At 50.4% G+C, this 27,832-nt stretch overlaps 1 protein-coding gene across 1 annotated transcript in view; it reads left to right on the forward strand.

The window, feature by feature from the left end:
- SLC6A1 (solute carrier family 6 member 1) overlaps positions 1 to 26,423 on the forward strand; it is a 41,016-nt gene extending 14,593 nt beyond the window's left edge. The window contains exons 2-15 of the mRNA XM_034658773.1: positions 9,651 to 9,980; positions 10,371 to 10,502; positions 11,096 to 11,196; positions 12,071 to 12,180; positions 13,826 to 13,958; positions 16,739 to 16,873; positions 17,097 to 17,200; positions 17,488 to 17,612; positions 18,993 to 19,105; positions 19,497 to 19,628; positions 21,033 to 21,135; positions 22,929 to 23,029; positions 23,877 to 24,044; positions 25,820 to 26,423. Of these exons, the coding sequence (XP_034514664.1) occupies positions 9,743 to 9,980; positions 10,371 to 10,502; positions 11,096 to 11,196; positions 12,071 to 12,180; positions 13,826 to 13,958; positions 16,739 to 16,873; positions 17,097 to 17,200; positions 17,488 to 17,612; positions 18,993 to 19,105; positions 19,497 to 19,628; positions 21,033 to 21,135; positions 22,929 to 23,029; positions 23,877 to 24,044; positions 25,820 to 25,924 (1,800 nt within the window). The 5' untranslated portion in view covers positions 9,651 to 9,742 and the 3' untranslated portion in view covers positions 25,925 to 26,423. The remainder of the gene's footprint in view (positions 1 to 9,650; positions 9,981 to 10,370; positions 10,503 to 11,095; positions 11,197 to 12,070; positions 12,181 to 13,825; positions 13,959 to 16,738; positions 16,874 to 17,096; positions 17,201 to 17,487; positions 17,613 to 18,992; positions 19,106 to 19,496; positions 19,629 to 21,032; positions 21,136 to 22,928; positions 23,030 to 23,876; positions 24,045 to 25,819) is intronic.
- The last annotated feature ends 1,409 nt before the right edge of the window (positions 26,424 to 27,832 follow it).

Genomic DNA, 27,832 nt, shown 5'->3' on the forward strand with positions numbered 1-27,832 from the left:
GGAAATGGGCCACTCTTACACACCCTAAAGGTGGGGTTTGGGGGTTCCACCGGTATCCCACTAGAGAGAGCAGAATAGAGTGTTGTTTTTTTTTTTTTTTTAAGATTTTATTTATTTGACAGAGAGAGACAGCCAGCAGGAGAGGGAACATAAGCAGGGGGAGTGGGAGAGGAAGAAGCAGGCTCCTAGCGGAGGAGCCTGATGTGGGGCTCGATCCCAGAACACTGGGTCACGCCCTGAGCCGAAGGCAGACACTTAATGACTGCGCCACCCAGGCGCCCCAGAATAGAGTGTTTAAGAGCACGGACGCAGGAGCGCAGCTGCCTGCGTTCCTCTTAGCTCCCCTTGCAAGCCACCTTAACCTCTCTGTGCCTCAGGTGATCCATCAGTAAACGGGGAAGGAATGAGAATAGTTAATACACATAAATCAATTAGAGCTACTCTGGCATGTTAGTAAGTGCTGGGCTCACTTCCTTCCTGTGCTCTGAGCTCTTCCTTTTTTTCTTTCCTTCTTTGTTAATGAAAAGTTGTGGAGTTTTTTCCTGTGTGCCACCACAAAAGAAAGAGAAGCTCGACTCCTGGAGTTTATTTCACAGTTAGATGGGTCTGTTAAGCCTCTAGCAGTTATAAAGCTGATTTTTTTTCTCTCACTCTGGTTGTTGGGGGTGGGCGGGTGCATTCTCTAGCCATCTACATTCTGGCTTTGGGGGCATCCCAGAAAACCAGAATTCCAGGCTCTCAGAGGCTGCAAGCACATCTTTTCCCCTCAGAACCCAGCAGGAAGGCTCGAATAAGTGGTAAGCCTACACCTAAAGGCTTCAGAGAACTTCACACAAGCCCATGGCTGGCAGGCACCTGCTGGGTGAGCGGATACCACCAGACTGTGAGTCAGAGGGCCCGGATTAAATCCTGTGTGACCTTGGACAGGTCAGTTGACCTCTCTGAGCCTCAGTACCATCATCTGAAAAGTGGAACCAGTAATCATTTCAGTTGTAATGTATTTAGCACTTGCTGGGCCAGGCACAGTACTAAAAAATTCAAATCCAGTCCTCACACCTCATGAAGTGGTTACTGTTGGCTCCATTTCCTGATGAGGAAACGAACAGTTTGAGAAAATAAGTAACTTACTTGAAAGTCACAGTGGGATGTTGTGAAGCGTAGGTATTCAATAGATGCTCTTAAGAAATGCACCTGGGTCTGCAAATCACCTCTCAGGTATGTTGAGGCAGGTGAGGAGTTTGTGCCAAGATGTGGAGCTGCTTTCCTTCATCTCTTGAGTATGAGTGTGTAATGAGCTGAGAATTGGGGTGGCGGGGGTCTCCAGGAATCATACCGTTTGTGTCCTGTGTGACCTTGGGCCAGCCACCAGCCCTCTCTAGGCTTTGTTCTTCAGCTGTAGACTGCTGGTATAGACCAGGGGTACCAGTGTGGCAGAGAACAAGTCTGGAGCAGGAAGGAGGCTGCATAGGTCCTGGCCCTAAGTCCAATGGCTGAGGGTTCAAGGAGAAGGACTTTCCATCTAGACCTGTGGCGTCCAGTTTGCCCGCAGCTCACACCCTGGCAAAGGTTGAGTTTTTGCCCCCAGACTCAGGTCTGTGAGACCGAAGTCCTGAGGCCTCAGAGACCCTCTCCAGCTGCCCCTTTGCCATCAGAGCACCTTCTCCAGGGATCCCTCCCTAACCTTCAGGGCAGGTGTCAAAGCACCAGCGTCTACCTGTCCGCTTCCATCCTCCCTCTGACCTTCTGCACACGATTATCAGCTATTAATTGGTCCTCCTATTTGTGCAATGGTTTTCAATTACAAAGCACTTCCCTGGCCATTCATGTCTTTGAATAGCAATCGAAGCTGCTGTTTATTAAGCACTTCCTGTGCACCAGGCCCTCTGCTCTCACCAGCCTCTTTCCATGCATTATCTTGATTCAAAGTTTCACAACCGTCCTATGGAGTACAGGAGACCGAAATTACCGATGAGGAAACTGATACTCAAGCATGCTAAATATCTAGCCCCTGGCCATACAGGGACTGGAATCAAGCTCTGTGAAGTAATCAGGGTCACCCCTTACGTACAGCCTCCAAAGCTTCCATGTGTACCCGAATCACTGGGACTTTGTTAAAATGCAGCTTCTGATCCCACGGGTCTGGAGTGGGGCCCAAGATTCTGCATTTCTAACAGGCCTCTGGGTGATGCCAAGGCTGCCTCTTAGAGAACCACACTTTGGATAGCAAGGCCTTGAATCACCAAGCAGTCTGAGACTGCTTTACCATAGCCACAGGCTGGCAAGCCTCAGTTGCCCTATCTGTCAGATGGGTGAAATAGCCTTTGGCTTACAGAGATGGAATGAGGACTGGATGATATAGCACCTGTGAAATGCCTGGCACACAATAGGTGCTCAATAAATGCTGGCTCTTCTCTCTTGATAGGAGCTGGCAGGGTCTGGATATACAACAGATGCTCAAGAAAGCCTGTCCAATTCATTGAGCCTAGCATTTTTCCCTAAAGCAGAGAATAAACTGCATTATGTTTCCCTTTGGAATGAAGCCAAACCCAATATTAATTTTTTTCTTGAACTGCAGAGTTCCAAAAAGAAATAAAAGCAAGTAGAGCGATTGCAGTATGAAGCAAGCCTCTGTAATTTCTGTAATTACAGAATGGGGAGCAAGACAAAGCAGGAGTATGCACAGCGTCATGGGAGGGAGTGGGGGCCCCTACTCCCGAGCCTGCTGCTCCCACTCTTGCCGTCCTGGGTCTTCAGGGTGCCCCACTCCTTCTGGGCCCACCCCTAGCCTGGGACAATGGCAGCCCTGAGACACTGGCCTTGGCCTTTTGGCCTCTGCCCAAGTTCCCACCCCACGCAGCCACCAGTCCCTCTGATGCAGTGGGACAGAGGGGGGATTGTCCAAGGCGGCTGCCACACATTCCCCTCCCCCCAGGCTGCCATCTGTGCGAGCCTAGGCTGCTGAGAGCCAATCTGCTAGCAAGGCCTGCAGGCCCCATCTCCAAAATCCATCCCTGGTCCCACTCCTCACCACCTCTGCCCTAGCTGCCACCATTCAAGTCACTGTCCTTTCTCACCTGGACCCTCAGCCACTTAATGAGCCTCCCTGCTTTCACCTCTGCCCCTCTGTGGCCTCTTCTGGGCAGCCACAGGTAGACTCTTATATGTAAGTCAGATTTCCCCCACCACTTACACACTCTACTCTCTACCATCCCGTTTAGAAGAAAATCTGGACTCCTTGCTGTGGTCTCTGAGACCTTGTGTGATCTGGCCCTTGCCCACTTCTGACTAGTTCTGTTCTCTCCTATACTGGACTCCAGCCAGCCCAGCCTCCATGCTGACTCTCAAACATGCCAAGATTATTCCTGCCTCAGGGCCTTTGCACTAGCTGTTCCCTCTGTTTGAAATAATGTATCCTAGAGAGTCATATTTCTGGCTCCTAATTCAAACTGAAAAGATTTTTGTTCAGGCCAAATAAAACAAGCCCAAGGGCCAATTTTGACCTATTTTGTCACTTCTGATCTAGAGCTTCCAAACATTTTTTTTTTCTTATAAAGCATTTCCTCACTCAAGGATTGGCAGAGGTATTCTTTCTGCTTGGTTTGGACCCATTTTTATCGATAGCTTTAAGACTTGGTCTCAAACTGCACATCAAGGAAGGAACATATTCATGGGAACATTTTCACCACTTTCCTGCCTCGAGTCTCTTTCTTCAATTCCTCCCCAGAGCCTCTCTGAGTGGGCCTTCTTCTATAATACTAACCTGATCACATCATCACCCCTGTTGCATCCCTGCAACTGGTCCCTAAGTTCCTTGGCCTGGTTCTCAAAGTCCTTCACAAATTGACCTTCCTATCTTCAAACCTTTCTACTTTTGTTCCTGCATTTCCCTCCACTTAGGATGCCCTTCCCTCTTTTTGAGCCTGATGAACACCTATTCAACCTTCAGAACCCAGTTCAAATGTGCCCTCATCGGGGATGCTGCCTTTTTTTTTTTTTAATTAATTTATTCATTTTAGAGAGAGAGAAAGTGAGCAGGGGAGGGACAGAGGGAGAGAGAGACTCCCAAGCAGTCTCCATGCTCAGCACGGAGCCTGATGCGGGGGCTTGATCCCATGACCCTGAGACCATGACTTGAGCCAAAACCAAGATTTGGAGGTTTAGCCAGCTAAGCCATCCAGGCACCCCTGGGATGCCTTCTCTGGTTGAATTCAATTATTCCTTCGAGGCCTGCAGTGTCTTGTTCACACACTCTTGCTGCAATTTCACAGGGTACTATGATTGGCTACAGGCAGAGATATTTCTCCTTCTAGGCTGTGACCTTGTGAAGGTCACAGACCTTGTCTTATTAATGCTTGTGAGCCACATGTCCAGCCCAGCTCCGTGCACGCATTAGGCCCTCGGTAAATATTTACAAAATGGAATCTTTCTGCTGGCTTCTGTCAGTTCAGTGGTTCAGATTCTGGTTCAGAATACAAAGGGCTTGAAATGAGGGTCCCGTCCCCATTTCAGCACACAGCGTGTGCTGAGCAAATGCTTGCTGAATGAAGGGAGGAGTGAGTGAGTAGGTGAGCGAACACAGAGGACCTGTCATTGTGGTCTCACATTAACTGTGCCCTTGTGAACGTTGCTTCAATGGAGTTCAGTTAGTATGGGGAAACGTTAAGGACTCGGGGGAACATGTAGCCAGATTCTTGATCTGCAGAAAATTGTCACCTGACGAGAAAGAACCGGAAGACTGAAAGAAGGCCTTGGAAAAATGCCTCAAGTCATGAAACGGTGAGATGCATTCCTTTTACCCATTCTGCCAGCAGGTGGGGAGGGCCGCGCTGTCGAGGGTGCGAAAAGATGCGTGGTCCTTCTGCTGTGGACACTCAGGGCCGTCCTCTGGCGCCGGGCAGCCCCTGCCCAGCAGGGTGCAGGCGTCTGCTTCAGGAGTGGGGAAGTAACACCTGGCTGCCAGGTGGCTCCCATTTCTGAGATCATTCATTTTCTAGAAAGATAGCCAGATTCCTTTGCTGTGAACTTGCACATGCCTGTGCTTTCTGTGTGCTGTTTTTCGTGAGAGAGGGAAGCAACAGGTTAACCAGCTGGTGCCAGGAATGAAAATTCGCTAGCAGCTACTCCTGGGGTGTCCGAGTGAGGCTGCTTCTGGAAGTGCTGTCTGTAAGCTCTGGGTCCCAGACTTTTTAACTAACAGGGATCCCTTGATCATTTTCGTCCCATCTACTAGATGCTTCGGACTTTTGTTCTTGCCAGACTTGACTTATTATGGACTAGTCCTTTATTTTATTGACCAAACACACAAATGTACCACTCCCAGCTTCTGCCTGGCCCAGGGCAGTGGACTAGACCACTCTTCATTTGGTATACAGAGAGCCCAAAGCAGGGAGATTTGACGTTTTTATTGGCTGGTTTTCCCCCATGGAGACTAAAAGGACAATTGCCATCAGTCTGCTGGAAATGCTGCAAGTCTCAGGAGGGCTGGATAATAAGCCCACGATAAGTGTGAGCTGCTCTTAGTCGTAGTGGTGTCACCATCGCTGTGCCTCCCAGATTAGGAACCACGATCCGTACCCGGATGATAGTCACGATGGCGGGAATGGCCGAGATGACCTGCGCCCTCGCTCTGAGCCAGGTAGTCTTTGGCAATGCTTTCCGTGTGTGAGCTCATTTATCCTTCGCCGCAACCGTACGAAGGAAAGATTATTATTATCTCCCCATTTTACAGATGCGGATCAAGGGGGGAGGAACGTGCCCAGTGCTAGTAAATCCCAAGGGGAGCCAGGTCTCCGATGTAGCACCTTCTCCTTGCCTGGCGACCCAGGGGGCCTTCCCCACAGGCATCCCCAAGGAAGCACCAGTTACAGCAATTCACGGCCTTGTACTGCTAGCTTCACATTCTGTCTTCTGAAAGGAAAGCTGCACATACGGGTACGTGGCTCTTCAGAGGGCAGCTACCGCCATCTACCTGAATCTCTCCCACATTCCGAAGATAGCGCGTATGTCTTCCTCATGCCGAGCTCTCCAAGCAGCCGTGGTCTCTGATCTCTCCGGCCTTTGCACGAGGGGTTGCTAAATGTGCTCGTGGAGGGGACGGTGGAAGAACCTCCTGGGAACTGGAGCTCTCCTTCCTCCCGACCTTCCACCTTTCCTCTGTGTTGATGTTGAATGGTTTCTTCAAAGGACATACACACCACGTTTCACCCTGTCAAACATGCCGTCCCATCTTGTCTTCATGCCAGGAGTGGGCCAGAGCCGCCGCTGTCTGTCTGTCTGTCTCTCCCTGAGTGGTGGGGGGCAACCTGAGGTCCAGTGCACAGTAGATTCTGGAGTTTGGTTTCAGTCTCCATGGATAATCGACAAGTATACCAAGAGCGGAGGGCAGAAGCTGTTGTCCCTATAGGCTACAGGCCTTCCTAAGAAATTACTCAGGTGGTAAGAGAACAGAGATTCAAGACATTAGCAGGAATCCCCTGCACCAATGTGAGGAAAAACAGGGAATTTTATTTTAGCACGGTGGGGATGCTTTCTTTGTAAACCCTGAGCATTGGAATGTAGCCAGTCTCAAGAAAGCCTGGAATGGCAAAGACAAATGCTTTCAAGACTCTCCATCTTTTGACCTCTAATTTCTTTCCTTCTCAGGAGACCAACTGTCCCTGCTACTCTGAGTACAGGTAGGCAGAAGATAGCTGCCTAAGAGTTCCTAATTCCGCAGACAGGCTGTCCTTCTTTCTCAGCCTCATGCCAAATTCCCAGGGAAGGCGCTTTGATTGACTAGCCAGAGTCAGGTGATCAGCCTTGGTCCAAGGTGATTGGATCCTTTTGAACAAACATGGTGGCTGGGACCCACAAGGGTAGGTCATGGGGACAGTTAAGGTCATTACTGATTTGATAGTTAATGGCTAACCATCTCGCCCCTACCCCGCCACACACACAAAAAAGAGGGTCCATGTTAGCCTCCCCCTTTCCTAAGGCTGCTCTCTCCCCTGCATATCCCAGGACCTCCTGGTAGGCCACAAGATGGGCTATCATCCCTGATGATGGGAGGTCACCCTATCTGGGTCTGGAGTTCCTTCTGATGGTGCTGGGCCCAAGTCAGGAGCTGGACGGGCACCAAGACAAGCCTGTGGGTCATCTTTGAGAACAAGAAACAGGGTTGGCAGTAAAGTTTGGATTGTCCGAACATTGTCTAGTTTTCTGTGAATTCTAGGAAGAGACAACGATGCTTGGTGAGGAGGACTGCATGTGAGGGGCTGGGAGGCGAGCGCACAGCAATCAGGGTCCCCCCAGCAGAGCAGAGATGAGGGAGGAGGCCATTTGGGGCCACACACTGTTTTGACTCAGCTCCTACATCTCAGAGGCCCCAGATCATTGTTTCACACAGTCCTGTTTGCTCTGAGGGTTCCATAAGTTTATTCTGTGTTATTTGATTAATTTAAATTTTTGGTAGGAATGTAGAAATTATAAAAATCTAGAAAAGTGCAAAAAAGGAAAAGTCAAATATAAACTAATCACTGTGAATGCCTTAGGATATATATCCTTAGGGTTCTGGAGGGTTTTTTTATTTTTTTATTTTTTATTTTTTTATTTTTAAGATCTATTTATTTATTTATTTCACAGAGATAGCCAGTGAGAGAGGGAGGGAACACAAGCAGGGGGAGTGGGAGAGGAAGAAGCAGGCTCCCAGCGGAGGAGCCTGATGTGGGGCTTGATCCCGGAACACCAGGATCACGCCCTGAGCCGAAGGCAGACGCTTAACAACTGTGCCACCCAGGCGCCCCTGGAGGGTTTTTTTAAATGAGCAGATTGGGGGGGTGGGCAAAATAGGATCATAGTAAATAAACTATTTTGAGGTCTGCTTACATGGCCTTTTACAACATTTCTGTACATTCGGTTAGGGAATGGAGAAAAATCTCAGCTGCGTTTGTTAGCTCCCAGTTTGCCCCTCTGTTGATTTCTCTTTGCCTTCTGATAAAATGATGAAACTCCGCCCTCACATTGCCCTCATGCCCACCGCACAGCTGTCGTGAGACAGCAGCGGGCCCTTCCAGCATGTTCCTAGCGCCCCGTGGCTGGCATCACACGGCATGGACTCATGTGGTCACCTGGCTAGGGGGCTCCCATGGGCTTCCTGCATCCCTGCTGTCCACCCAGGGCTGCCCATTAGCCACCTCTGCCGGTTCAGTAGGGTCCCTCCTCGTCTCTGCTTTGCAGGCTTGCACCAGGGGTGGCAGAGAGAGGTGCCCTGGAGCTGACCCACCCCCGAAAATCATCAGGTAACATCCACAACCAAAGTAATCACAGCCATGAGCCAAATTCTCTTTCTAAACCAGTCCAGTGAAAAATACCCGTACAGCCATGAAAGCTTATTTTTGCCACAATTCTACAAGCCAGATAAGATTACTGCCATTTTATAGATGGAGAAACAGAGGCTAGAACGATCAAGAGTAGGACTTAGGGTTGCTCAGCTTGTAAAAGGTGGACTAGAGATTTGAACCCAGGACCGGGCTGAGTCCTAGGTCATTCACCGTTCTCTGCTCATGCTGCCTCTGGAACTAAAGAGACAAGCAGAGTACAGAGTGTAGGTGGACTGACTTGGGTCAGAGATGTCATGTAAACCAGTGGTCCTTCTTCCACTGAGGGCCGGTACTGGCTGTCAGCATAAGAAGCTCCTTTTGCAGAATTTGTTCAATGTATAGATTCAGGACTCACCTCCTTGAGATTCTGATGTGGGACATCTGGGGTGGGACCTGGGACTCGATCGTTACAGAGCTTTGCAAGCAACTTGGAAGCACAGCCAGGTTTGGGGACTACAGACAAAATACTAACAAGTCCCCACCATTTGCCAGGCACAGGATCCTTGCTGAATAAGTGAGCAACAACCTGACATACTGGTATCATACTCAATTTAAAGATAGGGGGAGGGGCGCCTGGGGGGCTCAGTCGGTTAAGCATCTGCATTCAGCTCAGGTCATGATCCTGGAGTCCCAGGATTGAGTCCTGCAAGTGGCCCCCTGCTCAGCAGGGAGTCTGCTTCTCCCTCTGACCCTCCCCACTCTCGTGCTCTCTCTCTCTCTCCAATAAATAAATAAAATCTTAAAAAAAAAAAAAAAAGACAGGGAGAGCGGGGCCCAGAGAAGTTAAGAGGTTTTCTCACAGTCACACAGCTCAAATGTGAAAGAGGACTTCGATCATGATTAGAGTCTGTGCTCCTCTACCACCTTCACCCGCCACCTGTGGCCGGTCACCTTCCTGTTTGCCCCATGGTAAGGCCGTCCGTGGCTTGCATTGGCCATGGTTACTACGGCCTCAGGGTATGAAAAATCTAATTGCACCCTGAGAGGCAAAGATGAGGAACACTTATTATTTCTGCCTGGAAATTTGGTCTCCTCGGTTTTCTTCTCTGAGTAAGATGCATGAGAGAGGGCACATGACACAGATAGTTCGGGAGCTATCAACACACCCCCCCCCCCCCCCCCCAAGTCTGGGAACAGAAGGCACTGTCCTTCCTCCAGGAGAAAGAGGGCTGCTGAGAGAGCCTTCTCTGGCCCGTAGTTTGTTTGTGGGTTATATTATTTTTGTTATTTTGGGGCAACTCCAAGATTTGGTCACCCTTCCATGCCTGTCACCCCATGCCTCTGTTCTCCTAGGGTGACGTTGAGCCGCAAAACTGCTGTCTGCGTGGACCGGGGCCGACATCGCACGTCCATCTGCCAGGACCTCTGTGTCCAAACTCCGAGACATGGCAACCAATGGCAGCAAGGTGGCCGACGGGCAGATCTCCACGGAGGTCAGCGAGGCCCCCGTGGCCAATGACAAACCCAAAACTCTGGTGGTCAAGGTGCAGAAGAAGGCGGCGGACCTTCCGGACCGAGACACATGGAAGGGCCGCTTTGACTTCCTCATGTCCTGCGTGGGCTACGCCATCGGCCTGGGCAACGTCTGGAGATTCCCCTATCTCTGCGGCAAAAACGGTGGTGGTAGGTGCCGGCCTGGCAACCTCCCCGTCGGGTCTGGACCCCATGAAGAGTGTCACACTTGGGCATTTTCTGGGGCAACAGTAGGGAAAGGGGTCCCCTAAAGATCAGGCCCCGTTTCCTGTTTTTGTCCCTTTACCAAAAGATTCCCAAAGGACGATTGTCCTTTGTTAACGATACCAAAAAGTTCGCCTCTTCATTTTGCAAAGAACAAGGGATGTACTCTGAGCAAAGGACATCCCTGGACCTCATTTTGGCTATGGGTACTACTTTTAAGACAGAGTGTAAGGAAATTGTGGCTGGGACCCCGGAACATCCTGCCTCGATACTCCCTCTGAATGGGGCTTCTCCAGAGCCTTGGGACCATGAGCCTCTCTCTTCTCAACCCCACAGGGGCCTTCCTGATCCCCTACTTCCTGACACTCATCTTTGCGGGGGTCCCACTCTTCCTGCTGGAGTGCTCCCTGGGCCAGTACACATCCATCGGGGGCCTGGGGGTGTGGAAGCTGGCCCCCATGTTCAAGGGTAAGTCTGCAGAGTGGGGCCACATGGCAGTGCTCCTGACCACAGACTTGTGATGAAACCAGGGCCTTCCTGACCCTCCCGGCCCCCTGGAGAGAGGGACCTGCTTGGTTCACTTCTGAGCAGAGTGGAGCCCTCGGAGGGGCCAGGTGGCAGATGGCACCCCGGGCTAGGACCTAGAGCGGTGGAGGTGGACAGGAGGCCCCAATCCAGAGACCCTGTACACACATCAGCCTACCCTGTCCCGTGAGCTTATTTCCCCAGCCAGGGCTAGGTATGACTTTCTTTGCTCCCTTGCTCAGTACCTGACAGACCCTGAGATGGATCCATGGAGAATCATTCTCGTCTGGCAAGCCAAGACCCCCACCCCACCTGCAGCCAGCCAGTGCTGGGCCCCAGACCCAAGTCCTCCCTTGCCAGATGTGTGTGACCTTAGCTAAGTTCCTCCCTCTGTCTTAGCCTCGTGGCCTCAATACCACCTGTCTCCAAGGTCCAGCGAGCTGGTGGACATCCTGGAAAATGCTAAGAATGGTGCTCCCTGGGATAGTTATTATTTCTACTGTGTTGAACACATACGATGTCGTGTCCGCTCCCAGGTGTGGGCCTTGCCGCCGCCGTGCTGTCCTTCTGGCTGAACATCTACTACATCGTTATCATCTCCTGGGCCATCTACTACCTGTACAATTCCTTCACCACCGTGAGTGGCCCCTTGGACCGCCCCCTGCAGAAGGAGCCAGACCCAGAGCCCACCCTCCGTCCACCGAACTACCATTCTGCCGATAGGGCTGTTCCTTGGGTTGGTGGGGGGGCGGGCACGGTGTGTCTTCCGCAGCCCCAGTCTCCCCGAAAGTTATAGCACCGTGAACCAAATGCCTGCTCCAGGCCAGCCACTGAGCCAGGGGCTTCGTGTGGGCTGACATCTAATCCTCCTGACACCCCCTCTTAAGATGGCGGTTGTTAGCTCATTTCATATGGACTCAGACTGCCTGGGTTCAAATCCTGACCCCAGGCTCTACCAGCTGTGCAACTTTGGGAAAGAGACTTAACCTCTCTGAGCCACAGTGCCCTTATTTATAAAACGAAGGTAAAAGTGAAACCTGCCTCATAGAGTTGTTGGGAGGGTTAAGGAGTAAATACGTGTAAAGGGCTTAGCACTGTACCTTGCAAAGAACAAGCACTCTTCTCACTGTTAACATCAGTGTGCAGAGGGTCAAAGAGGCAAGATCTCTTACCTGAGGTCGCAGAGCTGGGAAGTGGCCCCGGGATGAACACACGAGACTTTATGGTGCAGCTTGGAAAGCTGGTTTTCAGAGTGAAATGATCAAGGTTCAAATTTCAGCTCTGACACTTAGGAGCTGTGTGATCTCGAGCAAGTGGCTGCCCCTCTCTGATCTCCATAATGGGGATCTCAACATGACCTGCATCTGGGAGCTGTTGGGAAGGGGAGGTGAGATCATGGATGGCTTGGAAGAGGCTCAGGGGACTGTGAAGAAAGATGAAGTGCGCTGGGACCACTGTTGCCATCCCCTGGGGGCTCAACAGGGCTTGTCTGTGCCACTGTGCCTTTGCAGACACTGCCGTGGAAACAGTGTGACAACCCCTGGAACACCGACCGCTGCTTCTCCAACTACAGCGTCGTCAACACCACCAACATGACCAGCGCCGTGGTAGAGTTCTGGGAGTAAGTCTGAGGCCAGCAGGGTGGGGCGGGTGCCTGCCAGCCAGGGCCAGCCGGAGACAGAGGCACCCTCAAAAGGGTGATGGGAGCTGGTGATGGGCTCAGGGCTAAGGGAGAAACAAGAGAGATTGAAGTCCTCTCCTCCCCCATAGAGAGCTGGACCATGGAAAGGGCCACTAGACACAAGCTAGAGAGAATGAATTCCTGCCTTCTTGCTTCTCCTGCCCAGTTGCTCCTGGCATTGGCCAAACCTAGCTAGAAACCAGAGGCCCAGGGACCAGTGAGGTAGCCCCAGCGGCCAGCCTCCTGGGGCATGGGGTAGGGTGGACAAAGGTGGGGGGCATGCCACTGGAGGGGAGTAACCAGCACAGGCCAACAAAATCCCAGTTCATCCGGAAAACCAGTCCAGTCTACTTAGAAACCCAAATTTGTTTAGAGTAAAGGTGCACACATGCGTGCGCACATGCACACACACATGCACACACACACACACACACGCATGGTTCATAGTGAAGGCCATGCTGGTTGTATCTTCAGAAGAGCGCATAACAGATGTGTGTTGGGATATTAATTTTACAAAAAGAGGTCTTGGGATCCAAGTCTCTTTGGCATGAAGGAAGCATCCATGCTGGGCAGCTTGGAAGGGCCTGGGAGCACCCTGGAAGGTTCCACTGCACCTTGCATAAGCTGCCAGGAGGAGCTGTGCTTAGGGGGTGTCAGAACACGTGATGCGAGTCTCTTTGTGCAGAAACGTCCTTGGCTAGGCTGTCTCCCTACAAATAAAAATCAGATTCTTCTCCAGCTGCTTCTTCTTTCCAGCATCTGCCACATACAATTGTCTCACACACCTTCAGGATTGCATTGAGCCATTTCGTTAATAAACATTTCTTGAGCACCTACTATGTGCAGTCTGGTTAGAGATATGGCAAACATAAGCAAACAGGCAGAGTGGCAACGCCAGATGACCAGCACTAAGAGGAGGGGATGCATGGGGGGCTGTCAGGGCCCCAAGTTGGTACCTGGATGAGCCCAGGTGAGGAGTGACATCTAAGGTGAAAACCACGTAGGAGAGACAGGTGTCAGCAGAAGGAATAGAATGCATGAAGGTTTGGAGGCAGGTGAGAGCAAACCAGGCACAGGTGAGGGGATGGGAGTCATCCAGTCTGTTGAGCGTTTGAGGGGTTTTGGGGAGAGCTGAGACTGGAGAGAGAAGCAGGGCCAGCTCAGAGGGCCTTGCAAGGTCGGCCTGGGGAGATTGGGCTTCATTCCAAGGACAGTAGGGAACTATTCACTGCAGGTTTTTAAGGAGGAGGGTGATACAATCAGCCATATATTTTAGAAGGATCCCTGGGGCTGGAGTGGGGATAGAGCAAAAGTGAAGGTGAGGGTCCTGCGAGGAGGGTCCTGCAGCCAAAACCAGGTAAGCAATAATCGTGGCCAAAATAAGGCACTGTCAGGTCCCTTGAGCAAATAACACTTTCTACTGTTTAGTATAATGGGCCCCACAGTCTCCTGCCAGGTTCTGGGTCTCAGTGATCACAGATGTCACAACGGTCACAGTGGAAGATATCGTTCCCTGGGCACCTCCAGGCCACTCCAGGTCCCACCAGCCCCACGTGACTTTCTGCTCCCTCCACTGTTCCACCAGGCGGAACATGCATCAGATGACAGACGGGCTGGATAAGCCAGGACAGATCCGCTGGCCTCTGGCCATCACCCTGGCCATCGCCTGGATCCTTGTGTATTTCTGTATCTGGAAGGGTGTTGGCTGGACTGGAAAGGTAAGGCATGTGCACAGGGGGGACCAGAAGGGGATGGGTCTACAAGGGGATTTCCACCCTGCACAAGGAGTCTGCACTTCCAGGAACCCCACTGAACCTGGAGTGCAGCAGGTCCCTACATCGCTCTCTGCCTTGGTTTTCTTTCCGATAAAATGGGAATAATAATGTTACCTACCTCCTGGGCAGTGTGAGGATGAAGTATGATAATATAAGTCAGTCACACAGAGCCATCACAAAACAGATGGTAAACTTTGCTCAAGGACCATTGAACAAACTGTCCGTGCGCATCTCCACTATACCAAGTCTTGTTCTAGGGTGATCCAGAGATGAATATTCCACATCCCAGCCTTGGAGGAGGGACAGAGATGGATCAATGAATATTTAAATACTCAGGCTCTGTACTGAAAACAGTCCTGAGTTCAGATCCCAACTTGGCTTTTGACTTGGCTAGGTGACCTCAGGCCAATCACTTCAGCTCTCTGAAACTCAGTTTACTCCTCTGAAAAATGGGCTTCTCTGTTGGTTTGTCAGGAGAATCAAATGGGATGGTGACTTTGTAAAGTACTCGGCAGCTAACAAGAGGAATTGTACTTGTTTTTGTTTTTATTATCAGCGAGGGCAGAGCCAGGTCAAGCTGGGGGGTCCAGCTTGGGGACATCTGGGGAGCTTGCCCATCAGTTAGGGGGAAGGGGACTGGCCTCACTCCCATCCTTTTCCCTTTAAAGCCCCACCCCAGGGGTCCAGGGACAGAAGATATCCCAGGCTCTTACTGGACCCTGGCCTGAAGGAAACTTAGAGGAAATCTGTCTGAGTTCTGACAGCAAGTAAGGAACAGAAGGGATTTGAACTGAATCACGCTAGAGCAGGGAGGTCTGGACTACCCAAGCTGACATGAGCAAAACAGAAACTTCGCGAATTCCATACTGGGGCATGAGTACGGCTGATGGAAAACTGCCCAATTCCAGTCCAGGGGGGCCTACCACATTCTCAGATCCAAAACCAGGGACAAAACCTCTCTGATGCATCCCTAGATTAGGCAGGCAAGAGGAGGGCACAGGTTTCTCCCAGCCCAACTTTAAGAAGAAGAATGTAGGGCCTAAGGACTCTGGAAGAGAGAGAGCTGAGCTTGAATCTCCATCTCCTGATACCTAGCTATGTGTGCTTTGGCAAGTCATTTCACCTCTCTGTGCCTCAGTCTCCTTATCTGTTAAATGGGTACAATAACAGTACCTTACAGGTTTGTCATAAAGACTGAGGAGAATAATCTATGCAAAGTATGTAGCATATGCCTAGCACCTTGTAGGTAGACCATACATGGTATCAGTTGTCTTTTGAGTGAGTCATCCAAGCCATTAGTAAACATTTATTGAGTGCCTACTGTGTACCTGGCTCCATGGTAAACATGGAAGACAAAGTCAGGTACAAGACCTAGGCAATACATATTAAGCATGTTGTGTGTCCTCATACAACCTTTCTGAGTCAGCAGGTTGATTGTACCCATTTTCCAGACCAGAAAAAAACAAGGCTCAGAAAGGATAAGAAATTGACCCAATAACACACAGCTTATAGGTGCCACAGGTGGCTTCAAATTCCCTTTTCCTAACTCCCAGTACAAGGGCTTTTCTAGTGGGTCATGGCTACCTTTCCTAACCCTGAAGAATCCCAGATCCATTCAGGGAAATGAAACTAACCGGAGAACAGTTCATACTGTCCAGAAAATAGGGTTACATCAGACTGTGCGATACAAGGATTATTGAGCTTGAAAACTGCTCTTTCACAACAGCAGGCAAAGAAATGTCATTTCAGACAATGACATCAGTCTTTTGATTATCAATTTGGCAAAAAAAATGTTTTTCATGATTATACTCAGTGCTGGCACCTTTGTGGGGAAGCTGTGCTCTGAAATGCTGGACGAAGTTCATTTCTGGAAGGTAATTGGGCAATATGGATCCCAAGCCATTGAGAAATTTATCCCTTTTTGGTCATTAATTCTAGAAAATTTTCCCAAGAATGGTATAATAATTTTGTAGGCAAAGTTGTATACACAAGGGTTTCCGATGTAGTATTAGTGAGATTCGCACAAATGGATAACAGTAGGGGAGACTTTAAAGAGATGTTAGAATCTCCTGAGGGACTATTTTGCATAATTAAAAATCACATTGTTATGAGACAATGAAACAATGTTTAATAAACAAAGTATACACTGTGTTTTTTAAATTTTAAACATGTAAAACGAAAAAGCAAGCACATAATTGGAGCACCATTTTGTAAGAAAGTGTGATCATACATGCATAGCGAAGTCTCAAAAGAGGAACATTAAAATGTTAACATCTGTGCATTTATGTACCAGGCATTTATTGAGTGTCTCCTATAAACCGTGGATTGTTCTAGGTGCTGGGAAAACAGAAGTGAACAAGACAAGCCCTCTCCTTCACCTAACTTAAATTCCGGGGGCTGTTGAAGGGAACTTTAAGTGCGTGTGTGTGTGTGTAACTTCAAAATTTTCCTGACACCCTGTTTTACTTGAATAATTTAGAGAAAAGTCAAAAAATAAAGGAGGGGTAGGGGAAAGGAAAAACCAGGTGCTGAGCTGGTTGGTTGAGACTCCAATGAGAGACTTCAGAAAAGTGGACAAACGCAGCCAGGAATCCAGGAAGGCTTCCTGGAGGAAGACAAACTGGAAGTAAGCCCAGGGCCACAACAGATAGGGATGTAAGTGAAGTGGGGGGAGGGAACGATGGGCGCGCCGGAGGGGGCATGGTTGCCGACTTTCCCCCCAGGTGGTGTACTTCTCCGCCACCTATCCGTACATCATGCTGATCATCCTGTTCTTCCGTGGAGTTACGCTGCCTGGGGCCGAGGAGGGCATCCTCTTCTACATCACACCCAACTTCCGCAAGCTGTCCGACTCGGAGGTGAGTGGCCTTCCCGGACTCCCGCTCCCACGGGCTGAGTTAAGAGCACACCTGAGTCCTGAGCCACCATTTACCAGCTTTAGGATAAGTCACTGCACCTTCTCTAACCTTATATGTAAACTGAGATGATTGCCAGGTACAGCTGGTTACCACATGCAAAACGCCACGGGGCACTGTGGCTATGATTATAATTTTGACTGTTTTTTGTACATTCTACCTATAGGTGTGGCTGGATGCGGCAACCCAGATCTTCTTCTCCTACGGATTGGGGCTGGGATCCCTGATCGCTCTTGGGAGCTATAACTCTTTCCACAACAATGTCTACAGGTGAGAGAGCCCAGGAGCGCCTTCCTTCCTGGCCACGCCCACGCGCGGTCACTTCCCTTATAGACCACGCCCTGTGGCCTTTCTCCACTTTCAACTCCACTCCTCTCTAAACCACTTCCTCCTTCCGGTTCCACCCCCTCCCTGGGATGGGTTGGGGGCACCTGCCCTGTAACCCTGCTCCCAGGCACCCTCGTCGGCCCCCTCCCCTTGTGCCTCGCTAACCACTGCTCCTGGCTCACCTCCTTGCCAGCCCCACCCTCACTGAGTCTACCGTTTCTTCTCTGCAGGGACTCCATCATTGTCTGCTGTATCAATTCCTGCACCAGCATGTTCGCGGGATTTGTCATCTTCTCCATCGTGGGCTTCATGGCTCATGTCACCAAGAGGTCCATTGCTGATGTGGCGGCCTCAGGTCAGCGCCGCGCATGGGAGGGCCAGGGCTCCTGGGGTGGGAGGGGCTAACACGCGGGATCTGCGGTCATTCCCACCATCCCTAGGGGGAGCCAGGGCAGAAGCGTACAGGCAGAGGGAAGAGCCAGTACAAAGGCCAGAGACAGAGACAGGGATGAGTGTGGTGTGTTGGCTCCCCGGCACTGGGCATCACTAAGTGCCAGGCAGAGCAGGCAGCATTTTACGGGAAACTTTCCAACACTATGGAGTGCATGCTTTTTTATTCCATTTACTAGGTGAGGAAACTGAGGCTTGTGGACCATGTTCACCAAGCTAGAAAGGTGGAGAAACTGGCTGATCAAAAAGCTTAGGCTCTTAATCTCTGGCCATACTGGCACTTCCTGTGCAATCCTGCCTTTTGCAGGGAGAAGACTGAGTCTTGCTCCCTGGGGTATAAACTTTGTTCCTACTCATCACCATGACCATGACATACTCATCACCATGACCATGACACCATGCTCGTCCCCCATGACCTGAATCTTTGCTTCTGTCCCACTTCTAAACATGTTCTCACCAAGCAGGCTGTACCCACTCTGCTCACCACACTGTCATCAATGCTGCAGGCTCTGAGGAGAACCCCAGGCAACCCCTGCCTCCCTACTTAGCCAGGAAAGCAGTGAACATGAGGGACCCACGGTGTGCACAGCAGAGGCCCTGTGGCTTGGGGAGTTAGCAGGACTTGTCCCTTCCCCATCATGGAGAACTGTACTGGTCATGTGGAAAGGAACTTTCTCCACTGATGTCCTCATCTTCTCTACAAGGGCCAGCTTGTTTCTCTGGCATTCCCCAGCTACCACCCCCCTTTCCTGAGCCAGACCCGGGGAGGTTACAATTTCTTTCCTTCTCCTTCCAAGTTTTCCCCTGATCTCTTGACTAACCCCCACCCAGACACTCAAATACAGTATGTCCCAAACTCACCTCTTTAGACCTTCTCCTTCCCTGTGCTCCCCGCTGCAGCAAAGGGTGCCACCGTCCCGTAGCCAGGACAGCCCCAGCATCATCCTTCACCTTCAGTCCATAAACCGACCAATACCAGGACCTGCCCATTCCACCTCCTGAGTATCTCTCCGTCTGGCTTCCTCTCTGCACCTGCACCATCCGCAATGGGCCAAACTGCCACAGTCCCTCCTTTCATCTCACTGGGCCCCTGGCCCCAACCCTACTGCCTCCCCCATCTGCACACACTCTGTATCCTCATTTAGGAAAGAGGGTGCTGACGACACTCACCCAAGAGTTTCCTCTGAAGATGAAACGCAATAAAGCTTAGAAATTGGTGGTGTGCTGGTATGCAGTAGGTGCTCAGTACCTTTTTTCTTCTTCTTTTTTGTCCTTCCCTCCACAGGCCCTGGATTGGCGTTCCTGGCATACCCAGAGGCGGTGACGCAGCTGCCCATCTCTCCCCTCTGGGCCATCCTCTTCTTCTCGATGCTGCTGATGCTGGGCATTGACAGCCAGGTGAGGACACCCTCCCTGGCACCTGCTGGAGCCCCCACCCAGCCTCATTGGTCTGGGAACAAGCAGGGAGAGGAGGCCATTGGCCATTGTCTTAGGCCCCCAGGAAGATGGCCAAGAGTTTCAGACCCATAGACTGTTCCACCACATGATACTTCAGGGTGGACCAGCTCAGCCACCTTCCCCATTTTCCAGTTGGGAAAACTGTTGTCCAGAGGGAAGGGACTCTCCTGAGGTCACAAAGAGAGGCAGAGGCAGATTCAGATCCTGGGGCTTCCCTGGCTCTGCTGTCCCGACAATGCCGGATCCCTTCAGTCCTGCTCCAGAGAGTCAGGTTCTGGGTGGCTTGGGGCTGGGGTCTGCCGCACATGGCTGACCTTCGTCCCCCTCGAAGTTCTGCACCGTGGAGGGCTTCATCACGGCCCTGGTGGATGAGTACCCCAGGCTCCTCCGCGGCCGCAGGGAGCTCTTCATCGCTGCTGTCTGCATCGTCTCCTACCTGATCGGCCTCTCCAACATCACCCAGGTGAGCTCACCGGGCACGGCCTGTGATGCACCTGCCCCAGGCCTGCCTGCAGGTCCTCTCCGCCCCAGCCTCATGCCCCCACCCTTCATCTGTTCCTTGAGCACCATCTCTGTGCCAAGCCCTGCACACACAGCAGTGAGGGAGATGGGGACCCTGTCCTCAGGGTGGGAGAGTGGGAGACACAGACACTGAGCTAGAAAAGATAAGACACAGCTGGAGAATACAGCCCCTAACTCAGCCTGGGGCACCCAGGACTGCTTTTGGGAGGAGGGGGTAAAGGTACTGAGTTTTTAAAAATGCACACAAATTAATTAGACAGTGGAGCTGGAGTTGGGCCTTTGACATTGACACTGCCCCTTCTCCCCGCTTCCACTTTTCTTTTACTATTGATATTAATGAGCAGTCCTGTCTGTATTCAAGGCCCTCCTGGCCTAGTCAGAAGGCATACACATAACTGATGAATTGTACGGTAAATATGAATGACCCTAAAGCCATGAACTCAGCCCTGTGGGTCTACCCTTGCATTCAAATACAGTTCATTCCCAGAATATTGTTCATTTCTTCTTTTATTCCTCCCTAGTTGTTAAACACTCCCCGTGGGCCTGTCATGACACTGGAGACTCAGCAGTGAATGACAGACACAATATCTGCTCTCTTAGTGCTTACACTTTGGTGGATAAGACTGACAGACAAATCATTTCAGAGATCGTTCAGTGCCATGAAGAAAAGACGGTAGTGGGACAGGGAATGACCAGTGAGGGATGATGCTTCAGACAGAGTAGTCAGGAGAGGGCCCTCTGAGGAAGTGTCAGTTGAACTGAGACTCAAATGATGAGGAAGAGACAGCCAGGGGAAGATGAACATAGCAGGTGCAAAGGCCCTGAGGTAGGCATGGGCTTGGTAAGTTTGAGGGGCAAAGGGAGTGAGCAGATAGGTGGAGGGTCCAGAACCAGGCCACGTAGGAACTTATAGACCAAAGCCATTTGGATTTTGTTTTTCATTTATTTTATTTTATTTTTTATTTTATTCTCTCAACTTTTTGATGTGTTATATTTATGTCCTGTTGAAGCCATGGAAGGTTTTAAGCAGGGGAAAGATATAACTGATTTAGCTTTGTGGAGAGATGGATGTGATGACCAGCTCCCCTCTCAGTCCTCCAGCATTCCCAGAAGTGGGGCATTGCTCTTCCCAGACATCTGCTTCCCAATTCCCAGGGAGTTAATGATCACACCCCCTCCTAGTTACTAGGCCTTCAATGCTTCTTTTAATCTTCCCTTAAGCCTCCTTGCTGCAGTGTTGTCTCACACCTACCTCGCCAGACGGCAGAGCCCAGGTTGGCTGTGAACTGAGTGCCCTGGGCCCTGGTGGGAATTGGACCCCCTCTCACTGCTTTTCCTCTTTTAGGGGGGCATCTATGTCTTCAAACTGTTTGATTACTACTCTGCCAGTGGCATGAGCCTGCTGTTCCTCGTGTTCTTCGAATGTGTCTCCATTTCCTGGTTTTACGGTGAGTGTCAACCCTCCTTTTTCCTTCCCTCCCTCATTCATTCGTTCATTTTTCAGCTGTCATTCAACAGATACAGCTTGAACACCAAGCCCTTTCTATATGTTAGTTGACAATTGACCCTTGAACAACCCAGGTTGGAACAGTACAACCTACTTGTTCTGTGTATAAATACAATACAGTATTTTTTGATACTCATTTTGATATAGTGCAGTATTTTCTTAATAACGTTTCTTTTCTCTAGCCGACTTTATTACAAGAACACAGTATATAATACACAGAACATACGAAGTATGTATTAATCAATTGCTTGGTATTGGTAAGGCTTCCAGTCAACAGTAGGCTATTGGTGGTTAAGTTTTTGGGGAGTCAGAAGTTAGATGCGGATTTTTTTTCCTGTTTATTTATTTATTTAAATAATAATATTTTTTATTATGTTATGTTAGTCACCATACAGTACATCCCTAGTTTTTGATGTAAAGTTCCATGATTCATTACTTGCGTATAACACCCAGTGCACCATGCAATACATGCCCTCCTTACTACCCATCACCATCCGGATTTTTGACTCTGTTGGGTGGGGGGGTCAGAGCCCCTAGCTGCCACTTTGTTCAAAGGTCAACTGTATTTGGTCCTCACAACAATTTGATCAAGTTAGCACAGGGTGTCCCATATTTAAGAGACACCTTAAGATGGGTTAAATAAATTCATTTAGGGGCGCCTGGGTGGCACAGCGGTTAAGCGCCTGCCTTCGGCTCAGGGCGTGATCCCGGCATTACGGGATCGAGCCCCACATCAGGCTCTTCCGCTATGAGTCTGCTTCTTCCTCTCCCACTCCCCCTGCTTGTGTTCCCTCTCTCCCTGGCTGTCTCTATCTCTGTCGAATAAATAAAATCTTTAAAATAAATAAATAAATAAATTCATTTAAAGTGGGAGCCAAAATTTCTTCATAAATTTTGGGATAAGAGGGTTTGAGATTTTATCTAGAAAAGTGACATCAACACTAAAAAGAAGAAGTTCTAAAGTGAAATATTTAACAAAAGCGGGGCTATGGTGAAGAGCACGCACTCCCTTAGAGCAAAGAATGGAGGAACCGATGATTTTATTTGTTTATTTTGTGGCCTGAGGTTCCAGAGTCCGCTGCATGATAGTCAAAAGGATGTCCTTCCCTGCGCTTTGATTATCCCAGCAAGAAAATGTGTTCGAAATGTTTTCCCGGGTCCCTCTTAGTTCTTGATATTCACTGTACTTTCTTTGCCACCTGCCCCTCCCTCTCGTCCTCCCTCCCCCTCAACTGGCTTCCTCGCTGGTCTGGGGCTTTGCACAGAATCCGAGTGATGCCCAACGTCAATCTTGGGAACTTAGTGATACCTGCGGTGTTTTGCAGGCTCTGTGGTTCTTTGCAGTCTATCACCGATTGCTCGTAGCAACAGAGCAGCGGGGAAAACCGCTCTGTCCAGCAGAGTTTTGAAGGAGTGGCTAGGCTAGCTGTTGGGTGGGAGGGACACTGAGAGAGGTGAGGACATGCTTTATAAGCATAATCTTTTGTTGGTGGATATTTTCATGTGAGGTGCCTGGCTTTCTCACACAACCCACTTGCTGGGGGTTATTGAATGCTTAGATAACAAGCTGCCCCCACCCCTGGAGCGCTAATCCCATGTTACAAAGAGGCTGAAGCTTCTAGAGGTCAGGTACCTTGTCTGTGGTCTTACTGCCAGAAAGTGGCAGACAGAAACTTTGAGCCTGCAGTGCCCACAGCTCATTCATTCCTCCTGCTCTCGCTCTGAATGTCACAGGTGTTAACCGATTCTATGACAACATCCAAGAGATGGTTGGCTCCAGGCCCTGCATCTGGTGGAAACTCTGCTGGTCCTTCTTCACCCCAATCATTGTAGCGGTAAGGACAAGTCCTGACCAGCCCTGTTAGGATGAGGCCAGACCAAGCCCTGGGGTGACTCAGGTCCTGAGAGAAATTTCTGGAGGCAAAGATACCCATTCCCTAATACTTTTCCATCCCATTTGCTGAGCATCTACTCTGTGCCCCGCATGACACCGGACACATTACATCATCCGTGCAAACCTCAGCAAGATAAGCATTCTTGCCCCCACTTGACTGCTGAGGGACCCAGGCTCACCCTGCCAGCATCACCCCGCTAGTTGATGCAGCATTCAAACCAGGTGGGCCTGATTCCAAAGCTTGAGCCATGGGCTCAAGGAGGCCTCCCATCCTCAGCATCCTTTCTTCCCTCAGGCAGGAGGAAACTGAGGCATGAGCAGGCCTGGGACAGCTGCCCCAGGTCCTTGGGGTGGGGGCTAGGCCACTGCATGGGTTGTGCCCTGCACAAAGGCCCTCAGCTGATGTCAGACTCGAGGCTGACATCCAATCCTTGCTGTTTGCCAAGCTGGTTAACTTGGAGGAAAGGATGCCTTTTTTACTGTCCTCCCAGAAAGGGTCCCTTTTTCTGTTGGGGAGAGGGCACCAACTTCAAATTGGTTCTCCCAGAAGGGGTCCCATTTCCTGGTGGTTCTCACAGAGGAGCCACCTTTTGCTAGTGGTCCTCCCATAGGGGAAGCCTTTTCCTATTCCATACAAAGATGTCTAACGTACTAGCAGTGGCCTTCGGTGCAGGATTCCCACGATGCTAGGCCCTTGTGAGGGTCAGCTTCAGGGTCTAGGAAGGGGCCTTGGTTGTCCAGTCTGGGGGACTGACTGTGTCCCATCCCCTCTCCTCCCCCCTCCCCAGGGTGTGTTCATTTTCAGTGCTGTGCAGATGACTCCTCTCACCATGGGAAACTACGTGTTCCCCAAGTGGGGCCAGGGCGTGGGCTGGCTCATGGCTCTGTCTTCCATGGTCCTCATCCCTGGGTACATGGCCTACATGTTCCTCACCTTAAAGGGCTCCCTGAAGCAGGTAGGTCCCTTCTTCGCTTTTCAGATTGCTAGCTCCCTTCCCCTGCTGTGCTGGGCACAGCCCCTGCCCTCATGGAGCTCAGTCTACTTAGGAAACAGACAACTCAATATCCAATGACAACAGAATGTTGGAAGTGCCATGATTTGGGTAAACCAGGGAGATGGGTTAGCCCTGCCTGGGTTGAGGAGGGTTAAGGAAGGCTTCTTAAAAGAGGAGATAGCTAAGAAGAGGCCTGAGGATGAGCCAGAGTTAAAAGTAGAAGCAGAAAGAATGTTCCTAGAAGGGGATAGGAAGTATGTGCAAAAGCCCAGGGGTATAAACAGCCTTTGATGAACTGAAGGGAGATCATTGTGGCTGGAGGGTAGAGTAGAGAAGGATGCAGACGGGGTGACAAGAGATGAGATTGAGGATGTAAGAAAGTTAGGCCAGATCATGAAGGGCTTTGAAAATAGGACAAGGACTTTGAACTTTATCTTGAGGATAATGAGGAGTCTCAGGGGTTTGAAACAAGTAAAGGGTGGGGTCCGTTGTATTGTGGGCTTACTCTAGACCACTTTTGTGGGCTCAATAAAGACAAAATGTGGTCTTATCCTCAAGGAAATATGTAAGGCATGGTGCCCTCGGCCGGGCTGCCAGCACATTCTAGTTCCGCACCAGCTCTTTGTTAAATGATATTGAATTCTCAAGTGAAACAAGGCAGTGCTGGAGGTATCCAGGTGCTAGAGACATTGATGGATTAAGTGTAAGCTGAGAAGATTCACTGGGGAGACGTGGATAATCAGAATATGGGGGGGGGGCACAGCTGGGAGGCCTTGGATCAGTGGTTCTCAACCTTATTTCTACTAAGATGGACCTTCCAGACCAATTGGAGCCAGAAGAGGGAGCTCTGTGGTCTGTGGCCTGAGGAACACAGGGTGGGAGTTCATGTGCAGCCCCTGGACCAGCCTCCTCTTTTCACAGATGGAGAAACTGAGGTCAAGCGGGAAACCACTTCCCCACCGCTTGCAGGAAGTTATTAGGAGAGCTGAGGCTTGCAGCCCCTTCTTCCAGCTCCAGGCCTGATGCTTTCATTTTCCACAGTCGTATGCTGAGCTGCAAAAGGCAGTCAGGTCTTGGAGCGGCAGAGAGGCAGAGGTGGTGCTTTTGAGGAGGGGAGCATAGCCTGTGCAAAGGCCCAGGAGTGGGCACATCTGAAGACAGTGCATGATCTGAGGGGACAGGCTTTGGGGGAATATGTGTGGAGAAGGTAGTGGGAAATTCATCCATTCAGGAAATATGTATTGAACACCTACTATGTGCCAGGCAGTGTTCTCAGTGCTAGAGACACAGTTGTGAGAAAAACAGGCAAAGTCCCACCCACTCCAGGCTTATATTCTAGTAGAGGAAGACCAACGGTTAACGAAATAAAAGCATGTTACATAAAGGATGAGTGCTATGAAGAATAATAAGAGTAGAAAGGGGTTTTAGGGAGTGCTGAGTGAGGCCTCGCTGAGAAGGAACACTGAGCCAAGACCTAAGGAGGCAGAGATGGAGCTGTGTAATTATCTGAAAGGAAGGATGTCTCAGACAGAGGGTACAGCAAGTGCAAAGGCCCTGAGGCAGGTGCTTGTTTGGCATGTGTGTGGAACAGTGAGGGGGCCAGAGAGTATGGAGGATGTGGGGATGAGGCCAGAGTCAGGGTGCGTTTAGAAGGCAGAACAGGCAGGAAAGACTTGAAGAGGTGGAGGAATGGAGCAGCCAGTCTTCCTCCTCCAAATTCTCCCTGGTGCCCACAGCGCATCCAGGTCATGATCCAGCCCAGCGAGGACATCGTTCGCCCAGAGAACGGTCCGGAGCAGCCCCAGGCCAGCGGCTCAGCCAGCAAAGAGGCCTACATCTAGGGGTGTCTGGCGGCTTGCCGACCCGACACTCTCACCCCCCACCTGGCTGAACGTGACCACCACTTGATGTCTGAAGATACCGTCTATCTCAACCTACCTCGAGTGGCGAGTCCAGACACCATCACCATGCAAAGAGAGGGGAGGTGGGGGACAGTCACACCCCCGGTGGGCCCTGCCGTGGGCAGACATACCCGATGGCCCCAGCACCTGCACGCTGGTGACCTTTTGAATCCGGGCCCCATAAGCATCAAGCAATCAGCCTTTGTGACTGTGCGGTAGATCGTTTTTATCCTGCCAGCGAGCGCGATGCAGTGAGACCACACGCTCATGGCTTTTAGTCATATTCCTGACTGTTCTCTTACTGCCGAAACCCATGACTCTTATCTCGGACTTTGCCGGAGTTCGGTTCCGTTGGAACGCTGCTCTGTACACATGAAAAGGGCATTTCGTATAATGGGGATTTCCAGGGAGAGCTCACTCGAGTAGCAGGGAGCCCGCGGAGCTCGGACTTTCATTTTTTTGTTTATCCTTCCCGAGGCAGCTTTGACAAAACAACCCCCAAGGACCTCCATCAGTTTCCCCCGCCGCCCCCCCCCCCAGCTGCTGCTGCGTCTACAGCAATCTGCAGATCGTCCTTCCTTGCCCCCTCCTAGCCAGGCCATGCTGATTGCACCTGGCCCTATAGCGATCTTTCCAGACGGCCCAGCTCCCTCACTCCCTCCTTGGAAAACTGCCACAAGCACAATTGATTTTTTTTTTATTGCCATTCTGNTTTTTAATTGCCATTCTTGGGGCCTAAGATCCCGCTGGGGAAGTTCCCTAATCAGGAGCCCCAGTTTCTCTTAGGCTGCCCCGTTTTATGGAGCACAAATCAGGTGCAGAGGAAATCAAGGTGAAGGTTTGTCTGTCCTTGAGTCAAAATGGATGCACTTATCTTTCCGGCTTCCCCTTCAGCTGTGTCCTCACTGCCGCCCCAGTCAAGACTGCTGCCTTCTTCATTCATATTCCTCAGTGGGAACCCCCTCACTGCCACTAAACTCTCCCCAGCCCACTAACTGAGGAGCTAGTGTTAATCCAGACGACCCCCCATCCCCGCCCCCCCCAAGTGCTACCGAGATTAAACTGCTTCATCAAGAAGTAGTATTTGTTTCTTTCTGGACCTGGGCTCCGTGGCGGCGGTGGTGGCGGCGGTGNTCCGTGGCGGTGGTAGTGGTGGCAGGTGGCAGATCAGGCAAAGACAGTTTCTTGCAAGCTCCAGTGACTCAGCGTTTCTCCTTTGCCAGGAAGATGGGTTCCCATGTAGCAAATCGTATGTTGTGCCCCGTAGCTCCTTAGCTAGTTAGCTCACAAACTGTGTTTTACAACTAATCCTTAATAACTGTGGTAAATAACTGTGACTGTGGGTTTTTTAATCTCTCGTCATTCTCATCCAACAGTGACCAGCATACCCATTCTTGCAATAAGGTATTACCCTCAGAATATTAAGCACATTCCTGTAGAGAAGCATAAAGTACGTGTACACGTATAAAGGCGCGCACACGTACCCATTCATCCCCACGCGTGGTATATAGGGTCTTACTTGGTATCATGTAGGAAATCTCACACCTTTTCCTGAGGTCATCTGTAAAATAGTCTCATTGCTAAGGCATCCCAAATGCCAACTGGTGAGTCCATGATCAAAATGCATATGTGTTGTTAAACTATAGGGTTTAGAATGAAAGGAACCCTTCACTGTGTCTCATGGTCCCACCCCCCATCCTGTGTGAATTCCTTTAGAATAAGGGCAGGAAGACTTCTGACTTTCTCTTTGTTCTTCCATGTGAAACTAAGACCAAGTCTTTCTAAGACAAATGCAGTGTACTTAATGTTTGTATGCAAATCTAACTGAGATGTTTGGCAAGAAATCCT

Source organism: Ailuropoda melanoleuca, chromosome 4 (assembly GCF_002007445.2).
Source record: "Ailuropoda melanoleuca isolate Jingjing chromosome 4, ASM200744v2, whole genome shotgun sequence".
NCBI lineage: Eukaryota > Metazoa > Chordata > Mammalia > Carnivora > Ursidae > Ailuropoda > Ailuropoda melanoleuca.